Source organism: Agelaius phoeniceus, chromosome 10, assembly GCF_051311805.1.
Source record: "Agelaius phoeniceus isolate bAgePho1 chromosome 10, bAgePho1.hap1, whole genome shotgun sequence".
NCBI lineage: Eukaryota > Metazoa > Chordata > Aves > Passeriformes > Icteridae > Agelaius > Agelaius phoeniceus.
This window is the reverse complement of record NC_135274.1, coordinates 19,765,450-19,790,478: the sequence shown is the minus strand read 5'-3', so window position 1 is coordinate 19,790,478 and position 25,029 is coordinate 19,765,450. Positions and strand designations below refer to the sequence as shown.

General features: G+C 46.4%; 1 protein-coding gene and 1 long non-coding RNA gene across 19 annotated transcripts in view; one reads left to right on the top strand and one right to left on the bottom strand.

The window, feature by feature from the left end:
* LOC129124232 (uncharacterized) overlaps nt 1–23,481 on the top strand; it is a 261,789-nt gene extending 238,308 nt beyond the window's left edge. For 5 of the 14 annotated variants that reach the window (XR_013183683.1, XR_013183675.1, XR_013183682.1 and 2 more), the window contains 5 exons: nt 10,179–11,282; nt 15,225–16,030; nt 17,051–17,142; nt 20,887–21,041; nt 22,230–23,481. Coding sequence is in view for 1 of the 14 variants with exons in the window: in XM_077184106.1 (XP_077040221.1) it covers nt 10,179–10,189 (11 nt within the window). In the remaining 13 variants the exon portion in view is untranslated. The other 9 variants (XR_013183678.1, XR_013183680.1, XR_013183677.1 and 6 more) reach the window with 9 other exon arrangements.
* On the bottom strand, nt 2,287–8,547 carry LOC143694894 (uncharacterized). 5 transcript variants are annotated; one of them, XR_013183689.1, is made up of 4 exons: nt 8,413–8,547; nt 7,640–7,712; nt 4,375–4,574; nt 2,287–2,917 (listed from the first exon to the last, which is right to left on the bottom strand). It is a non-coding gene; the product is annotated as an uncharacterized LOC143694894 (long non-coding RNA). The 5 variants fall into 5 exon arrangements; XR_013183687.1 differs by having other exon boundaries at nt 8,333–8,478; XR_013183686.1 differs by lacking the exon at nt 8,413–8,547 and having other exon boundaries at nt 7,640–8,022.
* Nucleotides 23,482–25,029: the final 1,548 nt, after the last annotated feature.

Below are 25,029 nucleotides of genomic sequence, written 5' to 3'. Positions count from 1 at the left end.
CTTTTCTCCGCTGCCATCACCTGGCGGAGGGGAGCGCCGAGCCCACTGAGTGCTGCCCGTGGGAGTGCGGGAGCAGAGGGGGCGCAGCAGGGAGCGGGGCTCGCCAGGGCTCTCCCGACCGGCGGCCACGGCCCCGCGGCGCGCCAAGGGTTAACTGTGCCCGCTCCGCGGCCAGCGGTGAAACTGCGCGACTTCCCCCAAATGCCTTCAAGGGGAGTCAGCGAGTCCCGCAGCCCCGGGACCAGCGGGCCGGGCCGGGCCGTGCCGGGCTGTGCCGGGCCGGGGGTGGCCCAGGCGGCCGCCACTCCCCCGCAATGAGCTCATTTCCATGTCTGCGCCTCCCGCAACTGTGAGAAAATCCGCCGGGACATCCCGCGTGCCGATGCTGCCTGGGCTGCCCCGGTCGCCTTGGTGACAGAGCCTGGGGGGGAACTACACACATAAAATAAACCGAAACTTTTCCCGGAGCCGGCACACGGCAGCGAGAGGGGGATAACCCCACGCCCACGCGTGTCGTTCGTGGGGCCGGGCCCCTGAACGCCCGCCCGGAGCCGTGCGCGGGGTGGGGGCGGGGAGGGGCCGGTGCAAAAGTGCCCAGGGACAGGCCGGGAGGGGGAAGGGAGCGCTGAACAGCCCCACACTTATCAATAACAAGATGTATAAATATCAAAGTGAAGGAGCCCGAGTAAGTCTTTCTAGAAGCGCGGAGGAAGCTTAAGCAGCTTTCTTTAATGGTGATTTGTAGCTCTGTAAGGGGCACGGATAGCAAATACCCTGCAGGTGCATGTTGTAACACTGCCATCCGGACTTTAATGTAGATTACTCTCCAACTCGTTTGATCGGTCCTTTGAAACCCTTTACAATTGCCTGTGACGAACCGCCAGTCTCAGGTTTTTTTTCTTTGAATAATGCCTTAAGGGTAAGTCCTCGGGGCTTTTAAAGATCTCCAGCACATTAAAAAAAAAAAAAAAAAAAAAAAAAAAGCACGTTAGGTTTTTACTTTAGAGCGTGGGTCCATGTCTCTCAACTTGGGGCTGTTAACAGGCATCTTTTAAATCATTAATCATCTAATAACCATCAACTTTGGAAGGGACATACGGGCATCTTCTAAAGACCTCCAAACATTTCTGTGGCATTTGGGAACACACTGGTTAAAATTTCGGAGGCACACAGCCCATCTCTCCTGCTGAAGCCCTGGAGCTGGTGGGTCTCGGGTGTTTATGGACTCTCAGCTGGGTAAATCTGTGCTGAAGGCCTTTTCCCTTCGAGACATCGAGAACCTGCCGGAGTGGGTTTGGAGAGCAAATCTGAAGGGTGATGCAGGGCAGAAGCCCGGCCAGGGGCCTCTCTGAACATCCCACATCCCGGCCCTGCTCTGGGACCCTCGCCCCTGCTGCGTTGGTGCCTTCTAGCAAAGAGTGAGCGGTCTTTGAGGGGGTTAAAGAAAAAAAAAAAAAAAGACTCGAAGACACAATAAATCCCTCGGATGTTTCCACTCTCACAGCAAATAACGTTTAACCTTTAATATTTATTCGTTGCTACTAATTCAAAAAAATAATTACTGAACTTTTGGCCCTTCAACTTCCACAAGCGGCGCTTTGTTTCTCTAAAATAAACTTGGGAGAAGCGATCCCTCCGTATCAAACTAGGGATTTGAATTAAAGGCCCATTTGGGACACTTGAGACTACAAAGGGTTACACATAAATAAATGCCACATTTGCCTATTGCAAAAGTTTTCTCTGTCCTTTCTCAGTCACAACGGGGGAGGAAAAAGCCGTCGTTTATTATCTAGTGCTGGGCAGGAGCAGCCCCTCCAGAATGTGCTCTTAGATTTGGCCGGCAGAAGAGGGACTCTTCCCCCCCCCCCACCCCCCCAACAGCAGCTCCTTTTGTTCTCCAGATCTCTTTCCCAATTTCAAGCTTCACTTGCAGATCCTAAGTTTGTTTGTTAATGACGCTATTACCATCTGGCTCGTCCTACTTTCCAAAAGATATAAATCTCCCCAGTTTCATTGCCTACATTATCATCTAAGTGCCACCATAGCTGGAAGAAAAATATGCTTTCAAGGTTGCAAATTCTCTTGCACGGAGCGAGTTCCCCGGGCGCGGGGCTGCCGCCCGCCCCGCCGGGCTGCGGCCGCTTGGGAGGGGACGCGGCCAAATGGATTTCACCTTGCAGCGATGCTGGGAGAGGCAGAGACGGCAGCATTTAAGTTTTCCACCAGAAACTTAAGTGAATCTTCGCCCCATCCCCCGCCCCCCATCCCTCTTGGCCCCTTTTGTGGCTGTTTAATGCATCTGGCCACTTTGAACCGTTATCTTCCGCGGGGACAGGGACGCCCGCCCGCCCGGCGGGGCGAGGGCAGGATGGGTCCTGCTCCTGGCAGGCTCCGGTTTGCCCTCACCCAGCGTGAACCCCCGTCTCCGCGACATAAGTACATATTCCATACGTGTGAATAAACCTTTCCCACAGGCGTTGTACAGTAAAGGGAAGAAAACTTTGGGCTCCTCTTAGTGCAAAGCGGCTGCAGATTTGTGTGCGTTTAAGCATAAAGGGACGGGGGGAGGGCGAGAAGGGGTGGGGGAGGGAGTTGGGTCGGTTTGTGTATGGGCTCCACAATGACTCTATTTATTCGCTGCAACCAGCCTGGGCAGATTGAATAGGCGAGAGAGAGACACTCAGCCTTCCCAACGCGTGGGCTTTGTGGGATCCAGTCCCCACTAGCAGATTTCGACTGCTAATTTCCCATTCTCAGGGGTCTCCTGCGAGGAGACACGGCCGTGCCCATCAACTGCGGCTCCCCCAAACACTGTCCGTGTTTCTAGTCCTTAACCTCTCTGCGTGCAAGTTTAGCGTCAGGAGAAGTTTAATCATTTAGTGTTTCCTTGCTGGATCTCCGGCAATGTTTCTGTGGACTAAAAAAAAAAAAAAAAAAAAGCAAAAAATAAGCCAAATATTCTATTTGACTATATGTGTATTCACACACACACACACACACACACACACTATTGTCAAGCAAGGGAAAAGATACTCCTTGAATATTGGAAAGAAACCCAGGGATTTTTTTTCCCGAGTGATCTGATTGTTATAAATAATTACGGATGAAAAGAAAACTCACTTATTATGCACTTCTAATACTGTGACTGCACAAGAGAGAAAAGGGGCCAAACCAGTGATTAATTAATATCGTACTGGCGTAGCTATTTTCTCGTGAAAGGCCTTTCCCCCCTCGCTGCTACTGAGTTATCATTCCAGCTCGAGTCATGTGTAGCTAGGAAGGGATCTTGTTTATAAATTTATATGACGACCTTTTCTTTGTGTGTGCTCTAAAGTTGATATGGACAAATTGCAGAGGTATACAATTTAAGTAGATGCACTTTTAATCACCGATCATTAAAATGGTTATGTTAAATATACTCAATTACATGCATGACTTCACCCTAACAGTACTTTCTATTCTCCCAGCTGCTCACGTATTCCTTAACTATAGTCAGCAGAAGAAACTCGATTATGCTGAATCCATACATTTCTATGGATTTCATCAGCCTAATTAATGCTTCAGTGTGGTCCATGTGTCTGAATGGTCCCTTTGCTATTACTTGGGTAAGGAGGCAGTGCTGGAATGCAGAGGGTCTTTCTTTCAAAGATACCCATGGGGGTCACTCTAGGACTCTAATGGCAAAGGTAGCAAGTGTTAAATAGCAGAAACATGCAGAGAAAGGGAAGGCAGCGATGTAAAAGGGACATTGATACTGTAGGTATGCCCAACAGGTCAGTGATGATAATTAAAACGCTTAAAGAAGAAAAGGTAAATGGAAAGCTTCCACAATTCGCAGCATGCCTGGTTAAAAGCAAACGAACCAGCGCAAAGAAACGCGCCTCGCTGATCCTGACGGAAAAAAAAAAAAAAAAAGTTGACAGCAGATTTTTAGACTAAACAACTACTAGGGCAGCCTCTTCTGTGAGCACCGCGTTTGAATGCCCCGTCCCTTCTCTAATTTTCTCATTGTCGAAATGCAACGTGTCAGGGAGAGGATGCCCGGCCGGGCAGAGCGGGCGCTCCCACGCTGCCGGTCCTGGCATCACCGGGGCTTCCTGCAGTCCCCTGTCACTGCAGATGCACGGGGAGCTGGGGGAAGGAGCTCTCCCCCTCCTCTCCACGGCTTTCTTCCGAAACCAAGAAGCGATTAAAATTAAGGGGATGTTGCAGCCTTAGGGGAAACAGCCAATGGCGGCTTTTATAACACATCTTCCCATCTTAGCATTTAGCGGGATATAAAAGGCACGCGTCCTGCTATTCCAGCAACATTTTAATCGACGAGAAATGCATCGAGATTTTTTTTTCCTTTTTTTTTTTTTTTTTTGCTCCCACCTGTTGTAGTAGAAGACCATCTGATCACACCTTTCTCTGGCGGCTGGGAGACGTGAGAGAAAATCAGAACTCTTTCTTGTCACCCAGTGCTCTGCCAAAAAGGAGGTGTTGGAGCCCGCATCTCTTCCCTGTTTCTCCACCAAACAATCGACAGCTCAATTGTCCTAACTTCGAGTCGGTGCCTCGCTTCAGCCTTCATCCTTCAAGTGGAGAGAGAAAGCAGGGAAGATTTCAGATCTATAACCAAATTATAACCTAGGAACTTTATGCTTGTCATGCTAATTTAATGACTTTTATAGTAAGTGTAGACTTTCTGTCTTTTGAAATTAGCTCTTCAAAACGCTTTGTGTAATGACAGGCACTAGACATAAGAGACAAATGCACAAGCAATAGTGGGATAATAATCTGGCAAACACTGCACCATTTAATATTAAAATGGAGAACAAAGTGCGTTAAATTTCAGCGTAGAGGTGCATCATTGTCTGATGGCACCGGTGCACACCTGGGCTCCAGAGTGACCCGAGGAGGGGGTGCCCTGCGACAGCCGCCGTGCCTGGGTTCACCTGGAAAATGAGCAAGTACCAGATGTGCAGCACAAAATAGTCCTTCACCTAATGCCTTCTTGTCCCTTCGCTTTCTGGTGGTGTTCACACGTGTCTGTGTGCTGTAAACATCCTGATTTCCGCAGGCTGGTTCTGCTGGGCCCGGCCTCCCGCTCGCTCCCCAGCGGGGGCGTGCGGGAGGGTGAAGGTGCTGCGCTCGCACTGCAGGGCTCGGAGCGTTCACATCCACGTCCCTCCCTCCTTCAGAGCGTTTCTGTGCTCACATGCTATGAGTGGTCCAGAAATCTGTCCGAGAGATGGTCTCGATAACAAAGAGAGGAGTAAACCCAAAGCTATAGGTGTATTACAATCTGGGCGACTCACTCATTGCCTATAATTGTAAATAAGGTAAGTTCACACGACGATCGAGTAACGAGGGAACAAGAGCCCCATTTTAATCAGGTGGTTATCTCTCCTTGGTGGAGATCAGAGCTCCATTGCTCCTGGCCTTCTCATTGTGCCCCCCTGCTGGAAATGACAGCTCCTTCAGAAATAACCAACTTGGTCCCTGGATGGGATTTCAGCTCTTTTGCACTACACATGTACCAATTGTCATTTTACAGCTACAGCGAAACCCCTAAATTATATAAGTGTATAAACTCGGCCTCATTAAATCCCCCCCTTTTGGATAGCCTCAAGGTTGGAGAGCATATTACTGTAAGCCAGAGAAGACTTAAATTATATCCGAGTGGGGATTGAAACACAGTGGCACTTAGGCACACTTCTTGTCTCAGGCTACAGAGGTTTCACTTTTCCCCTTCGGAGTCTTATAATATTACAAATGCAAAGTTTCCTTATGCCAAATCAAGCTATCTGAAATCCTGTTTCTTGACTGAGCCCCCGGGGCTCTTTTTGGTGAGGAAAAAACCACAAAGATATGAATAAACACCATAGCCTGACCAAAGCGGAGTTTATCGTTCATCTGAGAGAGCTTCCTAATTTGAAACCAAAGCCGTCCCCTTCCAGAAAGCATCTGAACGTGCTGTGTGAGTTGTTTTCCTGCGCATGTGTGGGGTGAATCGGGGTGTGCAGTAGGGACTGGGGACCGAGGGCAGTGTTTACCCCGCGGCTTAGAGCACACCCTGCCCGCGGGTTGGTGTTTCCACCCAAGGCGATATAAAAAGAACCATTTCGGAGGGCACGCCGTGCCCACGGGAGCTGCCGCTGCCGCCCAGGGTCATGGCCGGGCCGGGGGCTCTGCCCGGGGCCCTCCCCGTCCGTGCCTCGTCCCCCCGTGGAGCACCCCGGGACATCCGCGCCGAGTCCCCTTTGGGGCAGCGCTGCCAGCGCCGGGAGAGGGGCACGGCCCTGCAGAGCCCCCCAAAGCTGAGTTTGTCGGGAGGAGGCCGCCTTCCCCCCTTCTCCAGCCCTCGCAAGAGGGTCAGTGGTTTAACCAGGCGTCACCAGGACTTCGTTTTATCCCCGGTCCAGTGAAGCGTGTGGCTTTTAGTGACTGATGGCCGCTGTGGCTGTACGCGGCACAGTTGCTCTCACGGTGCGTGCTCCAGATGGGCACGTCCCGCAGGCTCGGGGCGGGGGGGGCACGGCCGCTTTGGAAAGGCCACCGAGACACTGAGATTTGTTCTGGGTCAACCCTCCCCTAACGCCAAAGTTGGGAAACAACTTTCGCAGCGTGTGTCGGGAAGGGAGGGAGCGGCAGTGGAGCGGCAGCGGGTGCCGCGGTGCGGGGCGCCGGCTCTCTGGGCTGCCGGGGCCACCGTGGCTGGGGGCTGTCCCCCCGCCCGCCCCGAGCATCGCCCCCGTCCCTCTTCCTCCCCGAGCCCCGGACGCGCAGACAGCACGTTTCCAAACTTTGAAATGCCAAATCACGTTATTGCTGTGGCAGGAGGCTGCTTTCGTATCTGTGACAGCTGAGTTTTCCCCATCGATTATGTGACACTGCAGTTCATTTACACAGCTCAAAAGCTTAAAGACACTGGAGGAGCCCCCGGTTTAACCCGAAATCCTAACAGAAAGTGAATCAACTTTCTGGCCAGTGTTTAAACTGATAGATCAAAACTTAATTTGGAGAGACAGAAAGGGAGAGAAACGACAGCACGGATTTATCTTGCCCGGCGTCCTTCGCTGAAACTTTAGAAACTGCGGCGTGGAAAATCCAGGGCCGAGATGCTAATGAGAAGGAGCGCGTTGGGTGTTCAGGGATGTTATAGATTTCAGAACGCAGATCACAGCGCCTGATTTTTTTTTTTTTTTTGTGCGGGTGCGTGAAGAAGGTGCGTGGCCCGAGGCTGCCGGGTGGCACCGGGCTCCGGGGCGTCCCTGCCCGCGGGCTCGGGCACAAGTTCCCGGCCGGGCAGGAGCCTCCCGGGCTCGCCCATCCGGAGCGCCCCGGCCCCGGCCCCGGGCGGCAGGAAGGGCTTGGGGAAGAGGGGGCGGTGGGAGGGTGGCATTTTCCTGTCCCCCATAGAGACGGGATCGTCCCCCTTATTCTGCCAGGTTCTTCCCTGGGTTTCTTTAAGTGGGGGCTTTCCAGGAGCCAGCCCAGCGCTCGGTCCTTGCCGCTCCCTCCCCCGTCCTCGCCGAGGTTTCATTACTTGCTGTTAGTGCCTGGAAACAATAAAGGATGTGGGACTGGGCTTTTATTGATTATTTGTCACCCTGTATTTGTCAGTTTCAATAACTTTTCCTGAAGTTTTACTTACGGGCACTTGAGCTTTCGGATTAGGCCAGCTCTGCGGATTGCAGTGAGGGGTAATTATCCGCTGGCCTGCTTCCCTGCAGCCGGAGAGAAAAGAGCATTAACGTATAGAATGGGCAGGATCCGGCCTGAGCCCCCCCTAAAGCGCTGCCCGGGCGAGAGGCGGGAGCAGCCAGGAGCAGCCGCGGCCCCGCCAGCTGCCCCCGGCCCCCCCGCCGCCCCCAGCCCCGGGGTGCAGCGAGCCCGCGCTCTGCCCCCCGGGGGCCCGGGCCGGGGGGCTCCCCCAGGCCGCCGGAGCCCCCCCTTCCCTCGGTGTGGAGGCGAGAGATCAGCCCTCGAGAGACGGTCCCGCTCCCGGGAGGGGGGACCCACGGCGCTGGGGCCCGAACCGGGGCTCTCGGCTGCGGCCAAATCCCCGGGATTCAATTAAAAAGCTGGCTCGCGCCGCTGGCGGGGAGGCGAAGCCGGGGGATTTGTATTATGAAGATCGACTCTTCAAAACTGCCCGCCTGGCAGCCCGGCCGCGCTGCCGCCGGCCGAGGGGACCCGGCTGCCCCGGCTCGAGCCCCCGGGAGCGGCAGCGGAGCCGCGCCGGGGCTGCGGGGACCTGGGGAAAGCGGGCGGGCCAGCGGCCCCCGCCTCTCCTGCAGTGTTTTCAGAGAGGGGGTCAAACCTTCCTCGAGGGAAAGGACCCTACCCCTGGCCATCTTCCTCCTCTCATAAGTTTCCTACGTCTCCCGAGCGCTGCCCGCTGCTCCAAGCGCGCTCCAGCCGTACCCACTGTAAGCACGCTGAAGGCGAGCATCATCGCTCCGCGGGCTGGCAGGGTGCCTATCGTGGCGAGGATAGCGTTTGATGTGCTGTATCTCATGCCACTGCAAGCTAAGAGACAACCGAGCACAGAGTGCCCAGTTACACGGGATTTAATTACAGCGGAATGCATTCTCCATGCTGATTAGGAGCAAAATCAATCGGGGGCTTATTTGCCACAATGAACCAATAAAAACCCAATTTATTAAAGCAATAATCTCAGCCCCAAATGGTCTAAATATTATTGTTTCAATGGCATTGAGGGAATTTGGAGTGAAAGTGTTACACAGAGAAGATCAGGGAGTTCTACTCCATGAATTCAGTAGGAGTTTCTAACCCCATTCCAGGAGCTCACTTTTCTGGCTCAGAGATCTCAGAGGAAGGGGGTCAAGTTCCCCTATTTCAGGTTCAGGTGTCTGGGTTGCAGTGGTACCTACAAGGCAAGATGCTCTGTGGTCTGCAGCTGTCTGTGCTGAGGCAAACATGGTAAACAGCTGAGATTTGTTCTGGGTCAACCCCAGGACTTAGGGATTTCCTGCTTTCCAGTGATTTATATGTGAAATTCCTGGAGGAGGGTAGGCCACACAGAGATCCCCAAACTATAGGCTGACATAAAAGCCTCGTGATATTGAAAAACAAAACCACCACACAGCGTGCCAAAAACATTCTCTGGTAGGGATGAGGGAGAAAGGGATTCCCTGAGGAGGGTGCTGAGCACCAGGCACATGGGGAGAGCGGGGGACCGCAGTGCCCTCTGTTCCCCTCTCCCCCAGGAAAGCAGTCCCATGGCATGGCACGGCAGCCCAGCGTGTGCAGGGTGCTCCCCTGGGCACTGGCGGGGGCTGGCAGGGGTGTGGGAGAGGCAGCGCTGGTGGCCAGGTCACCCTGGGAACTGTGGGGCCCACCAGAGCTTAAAGCCTGTGACTCAGGAGATGCTGATTTTGCTTTACAGCTTTCTGTAGCTCCAGTCATCTCTGTCCCAAACCGGAGAGGACCTCATTTCCTGCTCAGTGCTGTGCCAACCACAAGGTCTTTTCATAAGGCTGCCAGGGGTGCCTGGCTGCGGGAAGGACAGTCAGTGTTTGTCACCAGGGAATGAGCTGGCATCATAGCTCTCATCTGAGTCAACAACCTGGCTAGCCCTGAGCATGACTTCATAAATCATGGTATCTAATTGAAAGGCACATGCTTATATGTTCAAAAAGAAAGAGAAGAAATAGAATTTAGCAAACATTTTTTTCTTCCCACTAGCCCATTGATCAGCCACCTGATTGTTTCAATTTACATTATTTCATGCAGAGAATAAAAGAGAAAGTATAAAAACATCTTGTATAGCCATAACAAAAACACAAATGAAAAAATCCATCTCCTAATGAGAGGGTTAGCCTTTTTCTAACACATCCTTAATAACAGGGAAACAATCTTTAAGTGTTTTTAATTTAAATTGTTTTCATGTTTAATTCACTATTGCTAAATAATATTATTAAGTGTCTATGTATCTATTTAGCCTTGAGGCATGTGATATTTCAAAGCAATTGAACCAGTTTTGAAAGGAGAAAGGGTCCTGTACCATGCCCTAATTCACTTTTTTTAATGTTAGTTAACACACGTACGCTGGACTGCCTTTTTCTCATCCTTCCAGCAGAAATGAAAAGTAAGTCTGGAACAAAAGATCAGTTCTGTGCTTTTTGCTTCTCACACCCAAACCTCCTGCTTTATTTTTGTGTCCATAGGGTCTGTGTGATCTCCTCCCATGAGAGGCGACTCAGCAGCTCGGTCCCCTCTGCCATCTCAGCACTGCCACTGGAGAAGCCCAGGAGGAGCAGAGCAGTGGCTGAGCAGCAATTTGAATATCCATATTTAACTCTTCAAACAACAGAAGATACTTCAGAACCGTGTGTGAGACAAAATGCCATTAAAGTTTCAATCATTAAACCTCTGTTTAGCTGTACTCCAGAAATGAGCAGTTCATAACAAGAGGGGAATACTGATTGACAGTTTGCCATCAGGAGCCCTTAAGCAGGATTTTTTCCAGCTATAATGCAGTGTACTCTTCACTGCTCCCTTTTGCAAGATGCTATTTCAAGTAGAGGAGCATGAGGAAAATTTACATAAAAGCTTTGTATGTAATATGTGATTGCTCTGAAATTAAGAAGCACCAGTTTTCCCCTTTTTTTTTCAGAAATGAAGGGTGCACTTTGTTTTCTTGTTTACCTAGCACACTCTGTGATCCCTTGATGTGTTTCAAGTGTTTTCTGTCAGCATCACTAGACCTTGCTTACCTGCTAAATTTTATGTGTGAAGTGATTAGCGTTCAAAGTGCCTGAAAAAACCAGCACTAACGATGTCTGACAACTTTTGGGGTTTTTTTGTGCTTTTTCCTCTTAAATAATATTTCATGGTACATTAAATAGGTTATGCAGTCTCTTCTGAGAGACCAAAGCAAGGTATTGCTGCATACTTAATGTTTCACCAAGCAGATAGTTTTTAAAAGGAAAAAAACCAGAAGGCAGCATAGAATCCTTTCCCTGAGCCTCGTCTCAGCATCTTTTCAATTCAGTGAGAAATGGTAGCAATTTGGAGAGAGATATAGAAAGAAAAATAAACATTATTTCACAATAAACCTCTTAGCGTGTCACTTGTGATCACCAGCAGATACTAGAAATGCTTCTTGTAAAATCCACTGAGCATTATTTCTTCACAAGTTGAAATGCTTTCAGCCAAACTGTTTTCTCGATGTTCACATCAGATGTACCAGTTAGAGGCAGAGCAGCCCAAGAGAGAAGCAAACAATTAAAACTTTTACGTGTTTGATTCCTGACAGACATCCCTATGAGGTAGGTTTTAACGTTTTTTTTTTTTTCTTTTTAATTTTTCGGGTTTTTTTTTTTTTTTTTCAGTAAGAAGGATAAGCTTGGAGTGCCCAGTCACCGTGGTAACTGCCAGAAAAATTCTCCTGAAGTTTGAAGAGGTCAGCTAACGGGGTCAACAACTCTGGCCTCTCTCTGAGCTGGGCCTGGCAGGCTCCATCCTGCGGTTGGGGTGTTAACGCAGGCTGAGCCCTGGGAGGTGGACCATTCCAGCTCTGATATAAATTTTTTGAGTCAGTTCACGGCCTGGACTCTCCAGGTGGCCTCCAAAATCGATTGTGACCTTGTGACCCTGTCTAACGGAGGCATAGCATCCAACCTAAGTAAGGATTTAGCCAGGAACGACAGCTTTCCACTGAGTGTTATTGGGGACAGTACAAACAGTTTGGGAAGCAAGGAGGTAGGTATGAGGAGTAGAGGTCATTAAAAGCATATTAAAAAACAATTTTAAAAATCCTTTTTAGTTGAAAGTTTTTATTTGCAGTAACCATTCCTTAAATAAACCCTTCTGGCAGCTATTTTTTCCTTCCATAATAACATTGTATCAAGTGCTTCAGTGCATTAATACACGAAAAATTGGCACTTTGCATATTCCAAACCAAACTAATATTTTATCTACCTCTTGATTTTGAACTTGTAAATGAAGCTAGCTGATATGTGTAAACTAGATGCCTGTGAAGTGGTTTTTTTTTTTCCTTAATATCATACAAACTAGGAGACTGCTTATTAAAGTAGGCTATTTACTTTAGCTAGCAATTTCCCTAATATGTGCATTCTTTTTAGATTCAAAAGTCTCTTAATCCCTGTAATCTATTTTTAAACTGGGAAATAAGGTAACATTAAAAAAGTGTGAAATGAAAATATGAGAGTTTCACAAAGTTTTCCTTTACTGCTTTGCAGTACAAGTAGAAAAGCTACAAAACTGATTATGTATTTTTGTAGGAAAAAAATTGATCATGCTATGATGGTATTCGTAGAGAACATGATATTTTTTCCTTTAAGATTTTAAGCAACAAACTATGTGAGGGAGGGAGGGGCTGTTGCAGAGTTCTGATTTTGTTACTGAATCTAGAAACTTGCCCTTCTGAGCAAGTGGATTTTCTCTTGTGTTTTATCCCCATTGCTACAGAACCTCGTGCATTGCTCACACGAGTAATTGGTACTTGTCAGATGAGTAAGTGGAACTACACTGAGGAGCAAAGTCCAGTTTCCAGCTGGAAAGTGCTATCAGACTTTAAGTGACTTTAAAACTGCTCTGAAGGAAGAAAATAGCTTTAATATTTGTTCCCAGTCTTAGAAAAATTGTGCAGTGAGACCCTTGCCCAAAGACTTTATGTGCTTGGCAGGACCTGGCTCTGACATTTCTCTTCCCAGTCCCTTCCCAGCTGAGCAGTTCTCCTGAGGCTGGAGGAGCTGCACAGAGATACAGCCATAAAATACAAGTTCAGGAAGAGCATCTGAGCTGTGCTGAACATCATTCTACTGCTGAGAAGTCCCACAGATTGCAACAGCAAGAATATCTAACTTTTACTTGCAGTAACGCCTTCTTTTGCAGAAAGCCCCCCAAATCCATGGATTTTTGGCCAAGGTCCTGACTCTTATAGAGTCATCAGGTCATCATAATCTGCTCTGGTGGGAGCAGGTTTGAAGACCAGGAGTAAGAAACGGGGCTGAATTTTGCTATAAAATAATTTAAGGCCTGCACCTGCACATTCAGATATCCATGGTGACACTATTTAATTCTACCCTGCATACTAATAATAGTTGGCTTTTTGGTGGTCTGCTGAAAAGAATTTATTCCCATTAGGAAGCATGTTGATTCAGGGCTTCTGTGATTGAGCTTGGGAAGATGAAACTTACAGCCCTTGGTGAGAATCAGAATACTTGCTTGTTTTTCAGAAAACAAAAATTAAAAATAGGACTGTAAATAGCTGGATGGGGAATCGTCAATATTTTCAAAAGCATCTGTGAATTTTTAAACATTTTTTCAAAATATATACTTACATCTGCTTTGTATTGTCATCACTCAAGGACCAAGTTCTACTGACAGGGGATCATTTCTGAAAACAGATAGAACTATTCCACTGGAACTTTTGGTCCAGAATTGCCCTAGATTTGCCCTAAAGCCTCCAGCTTGGAATGAGGAATTGTTGGCAGTGGCAACAACAAGAAGATCTTGAGAACTTTAACTTGCTTCAAATTCTTTAGTGTTGACTTCTGTAGATCCCATTGAATTTAAAATCAGCTGCAAATCTACAAATGTGACTCATAAAAGGTCCTGGTCTTGCATGTTTTGTACCTCTTCATATTGCTCGGTTCATCCATATCCATTTGGAGTGCCTAGAGGTGCCTATGTTAGCAGTAGCTGCAGTGGACATTCTTCTTCCCCATCAGTGCAGTGAAGTGCTCACACAGCTTCATTTGACTTTTTGGAAAACTCTCTGAAGTGCAGGCTCTTTGAGTTTCACCAGAGGGATGTATGTGAATGGTTTTAGTGCTGTGTTAGAGATAAACCAGCAGAGCCACCAAAGTCTGTGGTGGTTCCCAGCCCCTGTCCTATGGACACTGATAACCCCTGAGGCCTTTGAAAGTTTGCTGTGCCTGGTCTGTGGAATTGTATTAAATAGTAATGCCCATAATCTTAAATTTAAATTTGTATTAGTGGAGTATGTGGCAGTCTGCAAGAGAATCTGAGGTCTGAGGGTAATCTGCTACCTGAAAGCTCAGAGGATATTTGCTGTACAGGAATATGTCCCAGATCATGGGCCATGAGGTGTTGGCAAGTATCTTGTTAATGTTTTCAAATTAAATGTATGCCCAGTTAAATGAATGTTTTTTATTAATCATGCAAACAAACAAAACCACAAAATAAAATAAAAGAAAAGAAAACAAAGAAAATAAAAGTGATAAATGGATGTTAAAGCCTCAGCCTAGTTTGTGTTTGCTTGTATCCAAAGGCAGTGCTCTGCAGAGACAGAGGAGCCCAGCTTTAGAGAGCAGCACGTTGCCATGGCCTGGATCAGGGCTGGCAGAGGCCTCTGGGCTCTGGAGGAAGCAGGGAGGGCAAACGAGCACTGGGACTTACAGGTGTGCTGGCAAAAGGTCCTAAGCAAGTGCTGAGCTTCCGTCTGCTTTTACTTCTTCCTCTCTGCCTTGAGAGTGTGTGGCTGGTGTCCAGAGGAAAAGTCAAACTAATTCTGATGCTTTTTCCTATTCTGGGTGGACTAATTCAGAAAAAGCACTTAAGGCAGCCTTTGTGGAAGGGTTACAATATAGGTTGATACTTTAGGAACTATAGGAAGTTCTTAATCCTTCCCTGCCTACGGGGCTGTCATTTATAGACCCGCTATTGTCTCATCTTTTATAAGGATGTTTCCTTACATTAAGGTTCCAAGAGCAACCAGACTTTGCCATTGTTCACAGCTATTTCTGTTTGTGGCTTAATGCACATCTAGTATGCTGTTTATGCTTTCACTGCTCTCCTACGCAGCAGACTGTACCTACACACCAGCTTAGGTGACATCACTCTCAAAGCATTTATTTCTGTGTTTCTTTTTTTTTTCTCCTGATTTGTCTGTGCATCTTGATTTTGCATTAGCCTAGTTTATTATAGATAACATGATAAAGTACATGGAACTTTATGCATTTAGTTATCATTTTATCTTCATTTCTTGTTTGATAAACTTGCTTATAAAAAAAGCTTTTAGGTGTTTTTTTTATAACAACAAAACCCCTCTTACTATGTAAGAAGAATGAATTCAGACATGAGCAGAAAAAATTGAAGCATAGATAATTTTGAATGTATAAAATTTAGCTTGATGTTAATGGTGGTTTAATTACTGGATTTTTTTTTTTTAGTATGGCTATTCATAAAGACATCCATTGTTTTCTGCTTTGATTTATGTCCAGATTAGCCCCCTTTAGAACCTCATTTCTGGCAATCTCAGCAACATGTGAGGGCCTGGCAGCTTGTGCAGACATTGCCATCTTCCCTCACTGCTCCTTCTCCTGAGCTGTTCCACCAGCTCCACAGCCTGCCATTCCTCAGGAGCCCTTAATGAAGCCTTTCCTCCATCATCTGCTCTGTGGCCTTCCAGAACCAGGTGCTTTTGTCAAAATTTTCAAACCAATTTAGAAACAGATACTGAAATAAAGGCAGGTGACGTGGTGGTGGGGTGACATGGTGTCACTGCCTTCCTGTCCTGCATGGGAAGATTACAGACTTTCTCCAGAGCTCAGCTCTATGGCCATGCAATGAGAATGATAAAAAACATCTCTGTGAAGTGTTTATGTATCTGAAAAATTTGATGCAAATTAAAAGCTACCTAGGTTTTGTCAAACCTAACTCTACCCAGCACTTCACCTTCTCCACTGCCTTCTCAGCTGCTCAAGATTTGACAATAAACCTTTTAGAATTTTTGCATCATGCCTTGCAAAATGTGACATTTGGGCTTTTAAGCTACCCCTGTGTTATAACATACATAGCAGAACTAATATATCCTTTTTCCACATGCATCCTCACTTTGCTGAAAAAAAATCCCAACGCTGAACAAACTCCAAACAGCCTGATGATGCAGGGTGAGGAGTGCCCAGCAACCTCTGTGTGCTCGAGGCACAGCTTTGTCCCAGCCTTCAGTGGGACAGTGCACATGGAAATGTGGGATCTGTTCCTTCCCAAGCCCCAGTGATGCCTTGCTTTGCAGTTCCTCTCGCTGGTGAGTCGCTCTTGTAATTTCCAGTTATGTAACCCATCTCATTTTGTGAATATGTGAATTTAACAGCTGTCAGTGTCAGCAGCGCCTGTGAGGGGTGTGTGTCTTTTTTTTTTTTTTTTTTTTGGCAAGCTGGCATTACTCATCAGTCTCATGGTAGTTTTGTTTGAAAAATGCTTGTGTTAGAAAAAGTGGATTTATCAGCTCAGCACTGTATGGTGCTAGCATGCAGCTCAACAAAAGACAAGTGCTCATTTCAGTAACGCTTGCAGCATTTCATGGGGCCCCCAAATAGGCTGAACAAGGCTTCTCTGGCAACTAACCCCAAGTACAGTGGGAAACTATTAAAGTGGCAGTGTCACTGCTTGGAAAAGGGATTTGGTTTTCTTCCATTTATTGCTGCAGGGTGGGTTTTTTTTTTTTTGGTTTTTTTTTTTGGTGTTTTTTTTTTTGTTTTTTTTTTTTAATTAAAGGCTATGAACTGCATTAGGAATTTCCCTGAATATTGGAGAAAAAAAGAGGCCTTACTGAAAATTTGTGCTGCTAGAAGTGATTTTTTTTTTTCTCTCATGGTTTCCTGGAAGGTAGATCAAACTGTCAGTCTGCCCTTCCCAAAGTGGATCTGTTTTATGGGGAAAAATAAGGTACTTGCAGGTTTTTCAAGTAATACTACAAAGTCAGTGGTGCTGCAGCCTTTCAGGGAGAACTCATTCTCTGTTCAAATCAGTTTATTTTCAGAATGATTTGCTGCACTTACACTTTCTTTTGTAGCTGCTCTTCCAGAATGCAAATACAACCTGGAGAGTTTTCTGTATTTAATTGAATGTGTCAGGTGGTTGAAATCATGTTTTAAAACCAGCATTACGTACTGCAAATGTGTCAAACCCTTTGTTCACATTTATTTAAAACAAATGTATTTTTCAGTATTTATTTATTTATTCTCTCTGTTTACACTTCACACAGATGGTAAAGATAAACCAGTGGGTTTAATTTTTGCTGAAATATTGCCTTTTACATTTTTAGGTTCTCATATCCTGGCAAGATGCTACAAACCCCACGTGACAAAGATCAGAAGGAAATACTTATTTGAAGAAATCTCTGTCGTTAGCTCTGCTGTAAGTTTTATAAAAGGCTCAATTTCATAAAATGCAAATTCTGGACTAATTGTTCCTCTTCAAGCCTTAATGGTCTCTGAGCTGCATAGTTAATCTACTACCTGCCTCTACTCACACAGCCAACAGGATTTAGAGCTGGGTAAAACACGCCTTCACACATCAGTTACATCTATTTTAACTTTTCTTCTGACAAGTTCTACTAATTGTTTACTGTGACTTGCACCCAGACAAATGGATTTGGACTTGCACACTCCTAAAGATGCACAACAGACAAGCACAGCCCCCCTGGGGACACCCACCCACAAAAACGTTCCCGTGGGTTCAGCTCCCGTGCGTGGGTGAGCCCCAGAGGCTGCCATGGCTGGGGGGAGGAAAGGGTGGATGGGATTCCTGAGTCATCTTCTGTTCCCTCTTGGAGAGAGGTGGCTGCAGGGAACTGTCTGCTCTCTGCAGGGACAGAGGGCTGAGGTTACCAGCTCCTCAGAGCTGTAGAGGCCAGAAACATGAATGCATTGTTGTGCTGCACACACACCATGCACCCTGCACCTGCAGTGTCCTGCAGCCACCTCTGGGTGCCAGGAGCTCACTGTGGTCAGCCCTCTGGCTTTCCAACACAGTGAAGACAGCAAGGAGGCAGCAGGTCAGATACTCGTATTCAGCTTGGTACTCAGAAAACTGGGTACTTGCTGCAGTGTTTCTGTGCCGTGGGCAAATCAGAGACCCTGAGTCTTTAGTCAGACCAGGCACAGGTCAGGGACTGAAATATTTGTCCCACACCTACCGCAGCAAAGTTGTGGTTGTTGACTTGAGTGACAGGGAAGTAGAGGACTGGGATGTCTCAGCCCCAAGTCCCTTAAGCCCTGGCTTCATGGCTGAGATCTTGAACACAGACAGAGCCTACGACATTAAAGGCTTTATAAAAGCAACAGTGCCAGTTTAAAATCAACCTCCCACATTACCAGCAGCCCCAGCAGGTGTAATGTGATCCAGGTAGCCCAAGCCAGTGAGTAAACAAACTGCTGCTTTCTGAATGAGCTGCACCAGAGAAATGCTTCTAACTGGGAATTGCAGTGGCTATTTGCACTAAGTGAGCAGTGCAAATGAACAGGCTCCTATGATTAATTCTGTGAATATGAGTGGGCTCCTATGATTCTAACTCTTATTCTACACAAGTTGTTCCCTCTACACCTCCAGTAGGGAAAAAGTTGCAGGGAAAAATTTCCCTGATAAGCCTGGAAAGTTTAGTGGTATTGGGCCTGATCTAGCTGCTTGGACTTCAGTGGGGTCTGTTGCTGGGTTTCCTTAAGCTAGAGAAAACAATCCTGCTGCTTCCAAACTGCCAAGTCAGTCAGAGGAATTTAATATTGTCCCTAAAGAAGCTGCTTTGCTGCTCTTCTGTTGGGTTCCCAGTTCCATTTCCAGTAAGCAGTATTAACTTAGGGGTTTTATACTTGGCTATAACATTGCCCATTTTTTTTTCCTTCACCTCCAGCTCTTAAATCTCCATAGAGCCTTGCTGTATAGACCAGCTGTACCTGAATGCACCAGTTTAGATCCTCCCGGTGTTACTGCCTGGCTCCCTAACTGGAGAAGCGCATTAAAGCAAAGAAGGTGGATGTGTCCCAGTAGAGCCTGGACCCTGACAAGTCCCATGGGCTTGGCAGACTCTAAGACTCACTGTGGAGTCCTTGGAATGACTCCACATTGACTGAGGGTACACCACACTGAGGACCCAGCAGCCCAGCTCTGCTCATCATTTCTGCCTCCCAGTCTGGGTCCCATCCTGCCCCAGAGAGCCTCTCCCCCCTCCCCAGCCCACGCTCCACTTATTCATGAGTTATGATAACATATAAGCAGCTTAGAGAATTCTTATCGGAATAAGTTGAACACAATGCAGCATTTAACTCTTAATGACAGCCACCTCTGACTGTGAGTGACATGTTATAAATTATGTTTGAACTGGATTTTTTTTTTTCTTCAGAGGCAGATATTCCCTCTGCCACCCAGTCAGCCCTGTAACGTTGCACTTGTGGCCTTAATCCCACTTGGATGTGTGCCCTGCTGCCTCCACTTTCCGTCACTTGGGTACTTTAGTATTCTTGAACAAGTGAACAATCTTTGTTTCTGTACCTTATTAGGCCAAAGACCATAGCAGCGAGTGATGGCATCAGCAGGCCCTGCAGGCAGGATTCTCTGCAGACACAGCCAACCTCCAACAAACCCCTTTTTATCCTCCTGTTTCTAGGAAGAATTATGATGGTGGTGCCCTGCTGTTGATCAGTCAAATCTGTGGTAGGCCTAGAGATAAGTCCTGTAAGTGTGGTGTACTGTAAAACAGCGGCTCCCATTCATTAGTAGCTTGTGTGTAATAAACCACCCAAAGGAGGGGGGTGGGGAGGGAGAGGGACGAGCAGCTGCAGTGTGCAGGAACAAACAACACAACTCATTCTTGGGAGCCAAAACTTTCTAATTTGCTGCTGGGCTGCTGGGAGCACTCAAATTCTTTCTGATAATATGCTCGTGCCCTCAGTGTCTCTCCTGGAGTTTCCCAAGTCCTGCTCTCTCTCGAGGTCCCTGAGTCTGGGATAGTTTCACTTTGAACCCAAAACACAGAGGGGAGCTCAGTGGGAAGGAGGGGAACACATCAGTGCCCAGTGTTTGCAGACTCAGGCATAAGAAAGCCGTGGCCTCCCAATCATTCTGCTGGGAATGGCTGGTGCATGGATCCGCTTGTGCAGTGGGTAAACAAAGCATCACATGGGCTGCAGAGCAAGCAGGAGGCAGGGAGCAAACCCAGGGCTATCAGGGTATGCAGGAGGACAGAGTGTCTCAGATGTGTTACTGACTTAGAGCCCACTGGAATATTTAGGAACCTCTATCTCCCAAGAGGTAAAATCTTCAAACAAATGTCAGATGATTAATAGCTGAAAAATTATTTGGCTTAATCTGTTCTAGTTTTTTTCACAAGTTCTAGTAAATCTTTACAGCTTGTAGGCAGGTGAATTTAAGTGGAGTCTGCTAAATATAATGTAAGATGTTGCATGTGTTGAGACATCACTAGTTCCTAATATTTGCATAGCTGTGAATACATTGGTGCTTTTGGATCTCAGCCTTGGACCTTCCAACTGCCTGTGGAACATTTCAGACCAGGATGTGAAATTATTGAGTGTTGCACAACTGCTCTCATAGACCAGGCCTTTGTGCTGATGTTTGCATTATCACAGGAAAATGAAATTATTTTCAGATAGCTGCTGCTCTGGAGGAGTGCTGTACCCTCACAGGAGATGACAGTGACTGCTTTTTCCAGGGATGTACCAGGCTGTGATGGTGCCTGGGCTGTCTCCTAACATTTCTATAGACAAGGGCTACTTTAATGGCAAATTCAGGCTTGGGCCAAAATGCAAGCACTCTTTATGTAGACAAGGCAAAATTGCAGATTTGAGGTTTTCCACTCTCCTGGAGAGGATCCATCTCCCTCCTCTCTGGGAAGAGCTGTGCTGCAAGTTTTAAGTTCTGAAATGAGAGGGGCTTCTGCCAGACTGCTGCTTGGTAAAGTTACCCAGTGGGCTGAGATGAAAACACCCTGAAGAGTATCCACAAAACAGTGTTAACTAAACCTGGGCATAAAATAGGTTTTTTATCTTCTGAAAGATCAGGTAGTAGAGCTTAGGTAGTTCTCATCGTGGCATTCTGGCATTTTGAGCAAAGTCAAAATAACTTGACATTTTGGTTTTCCTTCCCCAGGTTTTGGTGAGTTTATAACCAAAATTGGCTGCTCACTGCCCATTCCCAGCACAGAGCCCAACTTCTCTGTGCTGTTTCCAGGATTTTCAACTAGAATTGCAACAAGGGGCGTTTTATGGGAATCTCTCCATGACTTTTCAAGGAAAATTGCAAAGGTAACACCTCTGGTAATTGCTGCACTGTGTAAGTAGATGAGAGAACCATCAATTGGAAAACTCCAGCACTGGTCAGACTGCCCTGCTCCCTGACAGCACACAGCAGGTACCTACCAGTGGTCCTGTTGTCAGCTGGTTTGAAGTTATAGATGAGACCAGCAAATTGAGTGAATGTTCTGGGTAGCTATGAAATTGGGGGGTGGAGGGTTTGATTTTTTTTTTTTTTGGGGAGGGTTTGAGCCCCATCTCCAGCACAAGCAAAGCCATGTAATCCTTTCTTTTGCAATTAGAGCTGAAAAATAGCCCCGGGCCAGAGCACTTGCACAAGGAGCAATTAGACAAGCTAGACACTGGGAAAAGCTAAAAATAGTAAATAATCTGCCTCCACAAAAATACCTTGAACCATTAGAAAAGGACATTTTATGAATTTCCTGGGAATCATTTAGTACTTTAATACGCTCACAGTGTTCTGCCTGGAGGGACTATATTCCAGCTGCTGTTTGGCAGAGGTAAACATGAGTAACATGACTCTCTTCTTACACTTGAGACACTGAAAAAACCTGAGTAAGTACTGAGATTTTCATACCTAGCCAATTGAAATTGGGGTAATGAGTGGATTCATATTGAACTGAGAAAAAATATGCCCTACTGCTCTTTTAAGAGAAAATGTCTAAGAGTTTGGGGCTAAAAAATACTTATTTTTGGTTATTTAATGGCTCAGCCCAGTGTTCTTTGAAAAATAATGTACGAGCCAATGATATTCATCCATTAGCTGAATCCAAACTATTATAAAAACTGTCCCTTTAGAAAGTGTATTTTTTGAAAAAAAGGATGACAACTGCTGACTTTTTTTGCAGCACTCCTGAGCTGGATGAAATGTATAAACAAAAAAACCTTACCACAGCTGAATATTTTTAGTCCTTTGCAGGGACTACATATGATGCTATTTAACTAAGAATGCCTCGAAAAGGGTGATTTGACTGTTTCTCGTTAAGCTTCTGATGCAGGCTTTAAAAATGCAACAAAACTCAGACCTGAGGTTTGCGGGCAACAAACCAGAATTAGCTGTTTGCTAATACATGTGAGAAAGGGGTTGCAGGCTGCTACAACATTTTGGGGTTTTTTTGCTGGTAACTGTTTGAAAAATGTAGTGAGCATTAAATCACATTCTGTTTTCTTTATTTACAGGAGATAATTGAAGAGGAAAAAAGCTATAAAATGAAACAACAAATTGTGAGCATCTGTGTGCACATCCCTGTGTGTCCTGGTACCACTGCTGGCACACTGGCTCTCAGGAGGAGTTTCAGTGATGGTGACAACGTAAATTTCAGTTCCTGTCCCTCTGTTTCTGAGTGGGGTCTGATGTTTATTCCCAGAGCTGCTGGTCCCCATCCCAGCACAAGCCGCTGCCCGCAGGGATGTGACGCTGGAATTGCAGGAGTTCTTTCCCCACGGCTGACTTGGAGCAGGGATTTTGGCGGCGCGGGGGCTGCATGGGGCCGGCCGGGGTGCCGGGACGGGAGCTGGGCACCCCAGGGGCTCCGCAGGGTGAACCCGCTCTGTGCTCCGCATCCACACGCAGTGTTTGCTCACTGGGGAGGGCAGCTCCGGGTGCTGGAACTGCCGAGATCCAGCCCATCCCCCGGCCCGTGTGAAACTGCACAAAGCCTCTCCTAAACGTGAATTTAAAACGCTTTCAAATTGACAACCTCCTTTTAAATAAAAACATTTATGTTAAGCGAAAGGCATGTTTGCCTCTACAAATAAATGGAATTATGGTTCTAAGACCTGACTTAATCCTGAAGTTCTTAGACTGCACAGTAAGTAGAAAAGAAAGAGGATTGTTTGGAGGAGCAGGGGTTAGCAGGATCAGGCTCCATCTTACATCTTCCTGCTCGTTTTCCTTCTGGCATTCAATATACATTTCTCAGAACTACCTCTGTTTATAACAATGCCAAAGTAACTTCATGTCTATTACCTAATTGAAAATAACGAGGGACGGTACACAGCGTGCCCATCCAGAAAAATTTGAGGGTTGTGAAACAAACAAAAGATGCTCTTCCTCCAAATGTATTTTTATGCCAAAGTCATGTCCTTTTGAAATTAATTTCAGGATTTCTCTCAAATGTGTTGTAATTCTTTGTTCTTTTTCTACACTGATTTCTTTGTGAAAATGTATTTAAAAATCTGCATGGAGGTTTCAAAGGATCAGAGAGAAGATGTTTACAGAGTAATATTGCCATTTGTATTTGTTACTTTTCTGAAAATGGAATTTCTAATCAGACAATATTAAAATACTTTTGTATTATTTTTGTGTGGTTTCATGACATTTGCATGTTTCCAGCTCTGATTTTGGTACCCATGTAGGCAGGCTAATTAGGAAAGCAGGATCATAAGTTTTATTGTTACTCCATCCAAATAAATCTATTCTATAACCCCACCTCTGGTCTTGGTACTGTCTGAATTCAATGATTTGGGGTTTTTTTTTTGTTTTTCTGTGGAAGCCCTGAAGTACCTGTATTCCAAGTCGGGCGATTTCACATTCAGGACAGTTAAAACTGAGTGGGGTCTGAGGCTTCTGAAAGAAGCCTGGGCAAGAAGAGAGATTTGTTTAGTAGATGTGTTCAAATGAGTTTCTGCCAGAGACTAAAATGAAAACTGAATGAAATTTATTGTGGCAAACTTTTCTGTGTGGACTGCAGAAAAACATCTACACAGAACTGGACCTGCAACTCCCTGTCCCCTCGTCCCTCCCAGCGCCTTCCTGTGGTTCCCCCTGTCCCACAGAGCAGGGAATGGCTTTCTGCCAGCTCAGCAGGGACCTGGCTGGGGCTGCCACCTGCTGCAGCCCCATGGAGACCCCAGGACACCCCCAGGGCTGCTGGGCTGACCCAGCTGGTGAGACCCCTCATTGCCATGGAGATTGGGTGGGCAGTGCTGCCCTGCAGCAGCCCACATCCTGCCTGCTCCTTCCTGCCCACACGCCTAGGGTGGGCTTGGGTACACATCACTTGTTTGAAACAAATTTATTGGCTGTGGTGCCTGGTTTTTTGTGCACAAGGACAAATTGAGCCAGAAATCCAGGGGATTTCCAAGCTGAAACTCCACCCCGTTGCAGGGTCTGGCTCTTGCTGTAACTCTGAAGTGAAAGAAACTGTCTGTTGTCATAAAATAAAGCAGCGTTTTAGTGTTTTGCCACTGAAAATTTTCAAAAGCAACGTTTAGATTAAAAAAGAAAAAGTGGCCTTTTTTTTTTTTTCCTCATGAACATGCAGCATGAAATATTTTAGCCAGTTCCAGGTTGAACCCAGCTCACTTTATCTTTTTAGATTCAAATTTAAACTAGTTTCTATTCAAAGTTTTTAAAGGGACACACACAACGTCATTCTTCAGCGTGACATTTGAGTCTCACCCCCTGCCAGGAGGGATACCTTAACCTCCCTGTTACTGAAAAGACCAGAGACAGAAAAATAGCTTGGTTTTTTTTTTGTACATCCCTTCACATGGCCACTTGCTACTACTTGGAGTAAAGTGAGTTCATTGTAACTCCTCTCTTTTGTGTTTCACCTTCAGTTTGTATGGGACTTTCTGTAGCTGTACAGAGATGGACATAGGAAAAATGAAAAAGCAATTTCTGTCTGCCCCCAGGATAATGACTATGTGGATTATGAGGGCAGCATGGACTAGACACAGGGAGACTAAGTGAAAAAAAAAGATTTTTTTTTTGTAGGCAATTTTGGGGACCATCAGTTTATTAATGTCTCCCCAAAAATCAATACTAAAAAGTCAGGTTTAACCATCCCTATGTGTCAGTGGAGCTGTACTACAGACTGTTTTTGCAGAAAATGCTCCAAACATAGCTCTGAAATTGATGTGGATAAATCTTTTTCACGTAAGTTTTTGAAAGCAGAAATCAAGGAGGAGTTTTTATTTGTTTGTTTGTTTTGTGACAGGGAAACAGACCACAGGTATGCAAAACAAATACATT